This window comes from Cornus florida, unplaced genomic scaffold, assembly GCF_030987335.1.
Source record: "Cornus florida cultivar Cherokee Brave unplaced genomic scaffold, ASM3098733v1 CherokeeBrave_3.0.0_Hap2_Chr10, whole genome shotgun sequence".
NCBI classification, from domain to species: Eukaryota; Viridiplantae; Streptophyta; class Magnoliopsida; order Cornales; family Cornaceae; genus Cornus; species Cornus florida.
This window is the reverse complement of record NW_026775580.1, coordinates 78,469,790-78,480,639: the sequence shown is the minus strand read 5'-3', so window position 1 is coordinate 78,480,639 and position 10,850 is coordinate 78,469,790. Positions and strand designations below refer to the sequence as shown.

Below are 10,850 nucleotides of genomic sequence, written 5' to 3'. Positions count from 1 at the left end.
AAAAACTATTTCTAGAGTCACAAACCAAATAGACACTTAAATACTTTGACGATTGGTTCCTCAGCCTCAATCCAAGGGGCGCGAATCACCTGCTGTAATTATTCCTGTAGTCCTCTGCTGTCCACTGTCTTGTGGCGTTGGTTTGGCCACGTATTTCTTCATAAAATAGACACTAAGTCCGCGTTTGGCAATTACATCACTATTTATAAGTAACATTTCATCACCACATCACATGATCTAAAAAGTAACATCACAATAGTCTAAAAGTAACATCACCATTTATGTGCATAGCTTAATTTAATGGTGAAGATACACCACCATTTATAAGTAACAATTCACCACTATTTATAAGTAACATCACAGGATTTAAAAAGTAACATCATAGGAGTCTAAAGGTAACATCACCATTTATGTGCATACCTTAATTTAAGGTGAATATACTTATAAATGGTGATGAAATGTTACTTATAAATGGTGGTGTAATTGCCAAACACAATATGTTGAATTGAGTTAAGTTTGTATGTGATATTACTTAATTTGTATTATGTGCATAACTTATTTTGTGTGTGAAAATACTTATAAATGGTGGTGAAGAAGGATCTAAACGCTGCCTCAATTCCACTCAAACGCTGCCTTAAGAGCTATTAAATGAAGAATGATATGGTAAAATGTAAGCCACTTAAAACTCACAGCAGGAACTGCATAGGAATCTCACAGCAAAGGATTTGCGTCCCAATCCAAGACCCTTACAGGTGTGCCAATGTACAATCGAAAGGAAAGTAAACCCACCCTGGCTTCTCATTGTTTGTAGTCTTAGCCTCTGAAGAGAAAACTCGGTTATGTCTCAAGGGACTTCCTTCAGGGGGATGACTTAATTAATCTCAGCGTAAATCCTAAGTGAAAGATCCTTCTTCGTGTGTCAAATGACCTAAGAGAATATCTCATAGCCTTCGAAAACCTGGGAGCAGTGCCCTAGAGTCTTGACTTGAGAGGGGTGCCTCGCAAAATTTAAATGACCTAAGAGCATACCTCAAGCTTTTAAGGGACCTAGAGCTATGTTTCTAGGTTTTGACTTGAAAGGAATGCCTTACGAAATTTGAGGGACCTAAGATTGTACCTCATGGTTTTAAGAGACTTAGGAGCAGTTAGTGTCCTGAGAAATTTAAGTGACATGAAAGTATGTCTTAAGGTTTTAAGGGACCTAGAAATGGTGTTCCAGAGTTTTATTATTATTTTTTGTTTAACTAAAAGGGCAAGCCCTGCAAACATTAGGTGAGCTAGAGCATTTTTCAGGGTTTAAAAAGACTTAATGAATGATTCTCTGCAATCCAGACCCTAAAAAGAAAAGAAATCGGTAACTAAGAAAACACCAGTGTGATGTCTTCCAAGGACCCTCCAACGATTAAGTTATCGTCTAAAAATAATGAACCAGAAAGGGCGAAACGTGATCGATGATTTCCATGCCTCCTTGGGCTGATAAAGTTTTTGACTTGAGAGGAGTTCCCTACGAGCTCTGAGTGAACTAAGAACATATCCCAATGTGTTAAGGGATCTGGGAATGATGTCTTAAGGTGGCGTGTGTGGTTTGAGTGACCTAAAAACATGCATCAAGGCTTTAAAGGAATTGAGAAGGATGTCTTAAGGTTTTTCACTTGAGGAAATGCCTTATGAGGTTCGAGTGACCTGAGAAAATGTATTAGAGTTTTTGGGAACGATATTCTAAGGTTTTTGACTGAACGGGAATGACCTATAAGGTTTGAATTTACATGAGAGTGTCTCTAGATTTTAAAATACCTGGAAATAAGGGTTTTGGCTTGAAAGGAGAGCCCTTGCGAGATTTGGGTAACCTGTTGAGAGAATTTTTGACTAGTATTAGATTGGAATCTCGTATGTCACGCATGTGGTGTGTGCCTTACACCCACAAAGTTGATACTTGATAGTACTTAAAAGCTAAATAAAGGAGGATATTACCAACAGACCATTAGCCTAATAATATAAACGGAGAATATTATCAGAGGACTATTAATCCAATAAGTATAACCAGAGTATATTACCAACCACCATTAGTCCAATAAACCTCTCCTCCCTCTCAGGGAAGGTGAGGAGGGGTTCAATATTTTAATTAATTCAGGCTTATTCTATGCTTTAAATTTAGTATATTTTAATGGGTTCAAATAGAAGACTTGGGAGAGAGAGCCCCCCTCCACACACACACAATTCCAATTCCAATTTAACTTGGATCCAGTTAGCAACGTCTTACTCAACTTCTAGCCACTAGAGCCCTTTAGCAACTCATCGTTTTTATTTTAATTTCACAATGTTATATAAATTTAAAAAAAAATAATCTTGAGTGAATTAATGGAATAAACTTCGAATGAATTAGCTAGTATCTTACATTTTACTCGGATCCAAATTTTCATCCTATTTGATCAATCAATAAAAATTCAAAGGAGAAGAATCCCATAAAAATTAACACTAGTAATAATAATTATAAAAACGAATGCTCTACAAATATGACACTTAAGTTTCAACTTTCTTCAATATTTAAAAGATTACATTGAAATTATCTCTGAAAGCAAATTTTTTTTGTTTAGGGAGTGTAGAAGATTGGACAATCTATAACAGTTTAATCTTCTTCACTAATAAATTCAATAACTATAGGTTAGAAGAGGAGGCGTAATCATTTTTTTTTTACAAGGCAAGAATGGTTAGAAGTTAGATTAGTAGGTACAAAGAGTCGAAGCTTAGCACACAAAATCTACCAGAGGCACTAACCACTGGGCTATCTGCAGGAGGCTTAATCATGAAATCCTAAAATTTGATGACCAAACTAACTTTGAAACTTGGTGACCCAAAATTTTGGTGGATTAGTCAAAAATATAAATTGACTCTTTGATTGATCCAAAGAGAATTAAATCCACAAGAGGAAAACGTAATAAGTACCTTCATAGGAACATATTATAATCTAGGGAGTGTCAGGAAACATTGTGCTTATTATTTATAATGGTTGGAAGCAATACTGAAAACATTCTGTTATTGATCATATAGAATATAACAGACAATCTATAAATGGTGTGTGAAAAACGAAAAGCCAATATAGTGGTGGTAAGTTTATGCAAACTAGACAAATAACAATTTCCGAGTAGAGAACAAAAGAATTGCCTATTTTTCCGTCAAACCTCAGTTGATTACCCAAACTAATTGCAAAAAGCATTCAGAAGCCAAGGCGTTGCAGCCCGAGATCGAAAGAGAAGCCGATGTTCCCCAACAAGAACAAGGCAAGAACAACTAGGATTGCAAGAATGACCCACATCCATGTCTGCATCTTTCTCTTACCTTTGTTGCGAAGAGGTGGAGGGATAGATGGTATAGATTTTACCTTGCTCTGCTTAGTGAACCGCGACGGTTTTTGAGGCCTTTTTGTTACTGACATAGCACGCTCCTTCATCTCGGGCTCCTTGGTAGTTTCAATTGGATTTTCTGAGGTTGGAGCAGTCTCTCCTTCATTGTTACCATCGGTGGCCTCTATTGCAACTCCCTTCTTTCTTTCCTTTTTCCTTGCCTTCTTCTCCCTCTCCTGCACAGAGTTTACTCCATGTTTTATCGATGCATACAAATGAAGAACAATAAGTTGTGAAAGACTGATTGATGCACATTTCTCATGGTTCATTAAAATACGCTGAAACTCATTCATAGAATTATAAATATTGAAGAAAGTTACCTTCTCTTTCTGTTCAGCTTCCTTCTGAGCTCTTAACTCAGCCCTCATTTGGGCCTTCTCTACATTTCGTTTTTTCCTTTCTAATGCCTCCTTAGCTTTGGCCTTCTCTTCCAACCGGCGTTGCTCTCTCAGCTTGGCTGCTGCCTCTGCCTTCCTCAATTCCTCCGCCTTCCTGGCCAATTCCTGTTCCTCCTTTGTTTGCTTAGGCTCTTCCTCTTTTGTTTCTTCACTCTCAACCCGACCGGAAACAGTTGCAGATCCAGTTTCCACCACAGGTTTGGCAGGTTCTTTAGTTTTTACTGCCTGATTCTTTTGTTTTTCCACCTTCACTGCGGCTTTACCATCCGCTGCTTCACCTTCCATTGATGACCCCTGTTTTACTTGTTCAATGGTTGAAATCACTGACACGGCATTGGCTTTGACTGACATGGCGTTGGCTTTGACACGGTTAAAAAGAGACCTATCAACTCTCTCATTCACCAAATTGGGCAGTACAGGTGGTTCCTCATCGGGCCCAAGTGAGCGACCATCCAATGTATTCAATCTCCTCAGTGTACTCCTGGTGTTGCATTTGACGTAGTCTCTTCGAAATTCATCATCCTTGTTCCACAATTCCATGAATCTCTCCACCTAAACAATTTATATGTAAATATAAAGCTGGCACTAACCTCTAAAGTAAAGACATAGGAAGAAATGCATGAACTAACCTGGTTAACACAAAGACGATAAAGTGCCTCTCTATTTCCAGACGATTCACAATCATTGGCTGCCATCACATCATCCTTGTACATTCTAAAATGTTTGTTCTGCAGAATCAAGCATCAGAGTTTAATCACAGAATCCAATCTTTGTTTCCCTTAATATGCTTATATATGTTTCAGGCATAAATTTCTGTATCTTGCAAAAGAAAAATGCATCAGCAACAAAACAACATACACTACCAAAGGTGTTTAATCATCCCGCAGATCCAAGTAATCAATCAACACCAACTCAAAAACAGGGACACCAATTAAACCTTAACACTAGGACCAACAGATATGAGATTATTTCATGATTATCTTTTACAATTGAAAAGTTCAAACGAAGATGGATCACATCTCTCATCATGTCTTAATAATTAAAATAGCACAGATCAGATTCGAGGAACCAATTCACCTCTAGAAATTATGTTGGTGGTTATTAGGTAAAGACGTACAAGATAGATAACCACATTACAAGAGAATAGGCCTCAAATTCACCAAGTAAACAAATGCTCTCTTCTATGACAAAACACATGGTTTGCACATAAGCAAACAGTCTGAAAAATCCGAGACATAATGAACCAAATTTATGTCATCAGGTGAACGCCTCATGAGTCATGGCCACTAGACCTCAATAGAAAACCACCAAAGAGACATATAAGGTCCACTGCAGCATACTGTTTAAAATCCATGGACGATGTTATTTGTATGCAGAAGAGCTTCATTATCCACCTTGTTTCCTATAATGCTACACTACTTCAAATGTCCATCACCATATATGGCCAACTAAATTTGAACAGGAATTATCCCAAGAACTATTTGTCATCAACTAAGGATTCCATTTCACCGATTTTCACTAACTATATACATTGATATTTATTAGAATGTAATTACCTATAGTTATTGGGTCCTTTTCATTGGGAAGCTTCCATGATGTGTGTGTGTGTGTGTGTGTGTGTGAGAGAGAGAGAGAGAGAGATTGAAATCCTTACGAACAGAATCAGCTAAAATTGATCAATATCCTTAACAATGGGAACATAAACTTCAAACAATACAAAGAACCATTAGGTTATCATCAATTGAGAACAATTAAACTACAATATGAAATATAATCATTGTTGCATGAATGAGCAAAGTTTAGTACTGTTTCCCATCTCAAATAGAAATTCCTCATCATTTCTCACTCAAAAAGAGCTTTTAGTTTCTTATAGTCCTGTCAACACCCGCCTTACAGCTTCCTGCACTCCACTCTTCTCATGCATTTTTACATTTCAGTGTAATTACAATGTGAAGAACAGGAAGCTAGAAGAGGAGTGCTAACAGAACTGCCTGTGAACTTAGTGAATTAGACATATATATCTCTTCAATATAAATAAATGTATACAAAAAATGGCAGCAACATACCTTCTCATACAATTGCTTCCTCAGACGCTGTAAATGTGCATATGCTTCTTGGCGAATACCATCTGCAGCTCTAAACTTGGCTTTTAATTCCTGTACTTTTTTATTTTCATCAAAATATATCTTCTCTGCCGCATCAGTGGTCACTTTGGCTTCCGAAACCTTGTCTTTGAGGGATTTCACTTCCTTCTTCAGAATCTGCATACCCAGAAAATCAGATAAGCAATTAGAAAACCTACTAACAGATTAAGTGAAGAGTGATTCCATTTCTACAAAGCAATCACTCTCACTCTTCTCGATATAGCCTTAAAATTTGAGATAACGAGCGTCTAATTACAGAACTAATAACAAAAGGAACTTGAAGATCCTACTTTCCATTTATCTCAACTCCTATAGAATAAAAAATGTAAGGAGCCACAGCACACCATCACTTGAATTTTGAGATAAATAATAGCAGCAACCAAGTATCTATACCTTCAAACGCTCTTCCATTTGGACACTATCGTCCAAAGCCCGGTGAACTTCGTCCTGGCTACTCATCATATTTGAAGAGTGCTGTTCCCGAAGTTGCTTCAGTTGCTTAATTTCCCGAATAAACTGCTTTTCTTCTTTCAAAGGCATGGTTTCATGTTCTATCATGTGTTCCATACTTTGTATCTGCTTCCAGATAACAAATTCAATAATATAAGTACAATTGCAAAAAGAGAGAGTTTGAATCACATTCAAGGCATATCCCTTGCCCAGTTTTCTGAAGAAAAAGGAAGGGTGGGTACTTACCCTGCCATCAATATCCTCAACAGAAATTGCACTCTTCACTCTGTTAAGCACAGATTTAATAGATTCTATTTCCTGGAATTTTGACCTAAGCAACCCCCGTTCAGCTATCTCTCCTAATTTGGCAGCATCATATTTACGATAACAGTCCTCACAATTGGCCTGTTAATAAGAGTAAACCAGTAATGATGTAAATATAATTTTTAAAATCAGATAACAACTAGAAATGCATTCTCTGAGGATTACTTACCCTTTTCGTCTGGATTTCAACTCGAATAGCATCCCTAAGTTGTGTCTTCTCGTCAAGTTGTAGCTGAGCACGTCCGATCTGTTCTCTAATATTTTCATCATCATATCTTGGAATCCTGATCAAGAAACGGAATGGCCTTCTCCTGGTTTCCACACCCACATTCCGTTCATCGATAGCATCAGCACTAGAATCCTCTGGTGAAGATGTCGAGAACCCATCCCCACTGGTTCCTTCATCACCTTTGGTTTCTTGGCATGCTATCTTGTCATCGTCATCTCCATCTCCACTATTAAATTGACCTCCTACTTTTTCAATATTCACGACTTCTGGGCCATCATCTTCAATTTCGGAGCTCATATCATTAGCAGGGCAAGACGCTCTATCATCTCCATCAGGGCCATTCTCTTCAATTTCTGATTTTGCAACAGGACAAGGAAGGACTCTATCATCTCCATCAGGGCCCTTCTCTTCAATTTCTGATTTTGCATCATCAACAGGACAAGGAAGGATAGTTTCTCTGCTTTTAACATTGAGATTTTCAACTTCATTTTCAGATTTTATATCATCAGCAGAACAAGTAGGAAAACTATCAGTAGCTAGAGAAGACCCACATTCAACCTCTTGTTCTACCTCTGTGCTGTCATCAGAACCAGTAGGAAAACTTTCAGAACCTTCTGACACAGTCCCAAACTTAATTTCTGATCTCATGCAACGGCTAGAGGAAGGCAATATTTCAGCATTTTCAGAAGACGCATTCAATTCAGGTGGTCTTTCACTGCCGTCAATGCCTTCATTAAGTACTTCAGTTTGTGAAATACCATCTTCAACATGAGAAGTAGGCAACCTAACCATTGCATCGGAGACAGAATCATTGGCAATTTCAGTTTCTAATGATACATCTGTCTTGTTTGTAATATTTGCAGATTCATTGCCCTGATCCAAATTGCCATCAACACTGTCGGTAACCAAAATGTCAGCTTGCTGATCGGCTTTCATGTCTATACCAAAATCTGTTTTCTTTTCTTCCACAAGCTTCTCCTCCCCATTATCAAGCTGGCAGGACTCGGATGCAGCAGATTCTGAAACTGTGATTTGAGAATCCAGACTTTCTTCTACTTCCCTAGCTGATCCTAACTCTGTTGGCTCCTCAGACTTCGCCTTTTCAGCCTCAACCTCAGACAATTGAGGTTCAACGGCGCATATACCCACAATTTCAGATTCCCGACTCTTCTGTGTCACTGCTGTTGACTTTAAGTTATCTTGTTCCTCATTAAGCAATGACTCTTCACTCCCGTCTAATTCTGCAATTGGCTCCAAATTATTTTTGTCCTCAGACTTGACCTTTTCATCGTCGGAGTGATCAGCCTCGGACACACTGGTTTGGGATTGCGGAACCTCATGGACCTCTGCAGTTGAGTCTAAATTATTCCGTTCCTCAGACTTAAGCTTTTCATCATTGGAGCGATCAGCCACGGACACCATAGTTTGGGATTGCAGAACCTCATCTACCTCTGCAGTTGACTCTAAACTATTCGGTTCCTCAGACTTAAGCTTTTCATCATCGGAGTGATCAGCCTCAGACACCATAGTTTGGGATTGCAGAACCTCATCTACCTCTGCAGTTGACTCTAAACTATTCGGTTCCTCAGGCTTAAGCTTTTCATCATCGGAGTGATCAGCCTCAGACACCATAGTTTGGGATTGCAGAACCTCATCTACCTCTGCAGTTGACTCTAAACTATTCTGTTCCTCAGACTTAAGCTTTTCATCATCGGAGTGATCAGCCTCAGACACCATAGTTTGGGACTGCAGAACCTCATCTACCTCTGCAGTTGACTCTAAATTATTCTGTATGCCATCATCGAGCTGCTGTGATTCGCAATCACCAGCCTTTGAAACAATAACTGGGGATCCCTGATTCTCTTCTGGGTCAGGAACGGACTCCGACTGGATTTGCTCCTCAGCCTTCAGCTCTCCACCAGGCAGCATCGATTCATTACCAGACTCCAATTGACTTTCTTTCTCGACCTTCACCTCACCATCAACCAGCTGCAATTCAGAATCCATAGCCAATGTTCCATTTTGCTCCTCCACCGTATCAGTTTTCGCAACTTTGCCATCATCACCATCAGGTTTGACTACTGCCAATGTATCATTTTGCTCCTCCACTGCATCAGATTTTGCAACTTTGCCGTCGTCACCATCAGGTTTGACTACTGAACTTTCCATCGCCAATGTACCATTTTGCTCCTCCACTGCATCAGTTTTCGCAACTTTGCAGTCATCACCATCAGTTTTGACAACTGAACTTTCCACAGCCAATGTACCATTTTGCTCCTCCACTGCATCAGTTTTTGCAACTTTGCAGTCATCCCCATCAGGTTTGACCAGGGAACTTTCCGGAACAATATCACTGTTTGAAGGGGAATTGTCGGCGCCTTCAACAATGCAATTGTCCTCCCCACACAATTCAGTATTTTCTCCATTCTGACCATTCAATTCCCCAACTTGGACCTCTGCGTCCTCGATTTGAGAAGATTTGGGGACAGACTTCGTTTCGTCAGCACAATCCGAATTGAGATCCTTATCGACTGGATCATAATTCGGAGAGTTGCTCCGACTAACGAAAACATACGAATGGTCTGGATCATCCTTCACATTACCATTCTCAATCCCATTCACATCTTCTTCACCACCATCATCAGCATGCTTCACCCCGTTGCAATCCCCACCGACTTTAGGCAAATTTTCGTACGAACTCATATCCAACCCACACTTCTCCTCAATTTCAACCTTCGAATCCTCAGAAACTTCGCTACGAACTTCGTTTTCCGCCGTCATTGGAACCAAAACAGATCAACTTGTTCAAACGATCGCAAAGTCTATAATGTAATTTACATATACAATTACACATATATAAAGCGAGAGAGATCAAAAGATACGAAATGAGCATAAACAAAACAGTAAAACAATGAAAGCATGCAAGATCTCTCGGGATCAGACGGACTTACAGGATTCAGATGCGGGAATCACGATTTGCAGATCGAACGCCTGTAATGCGTCGCCTGAATCACCAGATCGAGAGCGAAATCAGCCAATCAGGAGCATTAACGAATGAGATCGATGAGATTAGGGTTTCGAATAGGAGAAAGAGAATGAGCGAGAGATAGAGGAAAAGAAAGGAAGGTGTTGCTCTTCTTCTTCTCCTTCTCCTTCTCTCTCTCTTTCTCTCTCTAAACAGAGTTACAAACGGAACAGCTGGCGAGGGAAAAAAAGGCCTTCCCTTATTACGTCTCTCTCACCACTCCGGTTTGAACTCCAATACCCATCACGTTTTCGTATTTATATATATATATATATTATCATTTATATAAAATATAATATTGTTTCAAATTTTACATTTATATAATTTCATCTATGTCATAAATTTGAGAAATTGATGATTTGTGATCAATTATTAAATGACACGTAATTAAATGTGTCAATTTTATTTTATTATTTAAATGTCAATTCATAATTAGTTCAAACTATGTAATTATTTTTTAAAATAAATAACACTCATAATTAGTCTGAACTATGCAATTATTTTTCCAAAATAAATCTCCACCTTACTAAATTTTATCTACGGTCTGTTAATTGAGTTTTTTTATAATCATTTTTAATCTTAGAAGATTAAAAAAAAATTTGAAATTCATTTTAGTTGTTATCTGGAAATTGGGATATGAAAATATGTTTTCAATTTTTAGAGTTTTTAATGTTATTAAAGAAGACAACCACTCGGGGTTTTAATATTGGTTTAACTATGCTATTGAATTGTTTTCTATTTTCCACAATTTTCACCTTAATTTTAACCGTTTGCCTTTTTCTCAAGTAAGCTTTAATTTTTTTACTCAAATCGATAGAGCCAATTTTTTTGAAACTTACTAAAAAGTAAAAACTATATTTATTATTATTAGTGCCACTT

At 38.2% G+C, this 10,850-nt stretch overlaps 1 protein-coding gene across 2 annotated transcripts; it reads right to left on the bottom strand.

Annotated features, from left to right (window-relative positions):
• Positions 1 to 2,973: 2,973 nt before the first annotated feature.
• Positions 2,974 to 10,198, bottom strand: LOC132278552 (uncharacterized). Of its 2 annotated transcripts, none has more exons than XM_059780365.1 (8): positions 9,898 to 10,198; positions 6,887 to 9,768; positions 6,640 to 6,798; positions 6,337 to 6,519; positions 5,866 to 6,060; positions 4,429 to 4,527; positions 3,722 to 4,351; positions 2,974 to 3,577 (listed from the first exon to the last, which is right to left on the bottom strand). In XM_059780365.1, the coding sequence occupies exons 2-8, from the start codon at positions 9,725 to 9,727 to the stop codon at positions 3,215 to 3,217; spliced, it is 4,470 nt and encodes a 1,489-aa protein (XP_059636348.1). In that variant the 5' UTR covers positions 9,728 to 9,768; positions 9,898 to 10,198; the 3' UTR covers positions 2,974 to 3,214. The 2 variants fall into 2 exon arrangements, with proteins under 2 accessions (XP_059636348.1, XP_059636349.1); XM_059780366.1 differs by having other exon boundaries at positions 6,887 to 9,708; positions 9,898 to 10,197.
• Positions 10,199 to 10,850: the final 652 nt, after the last annotated feature.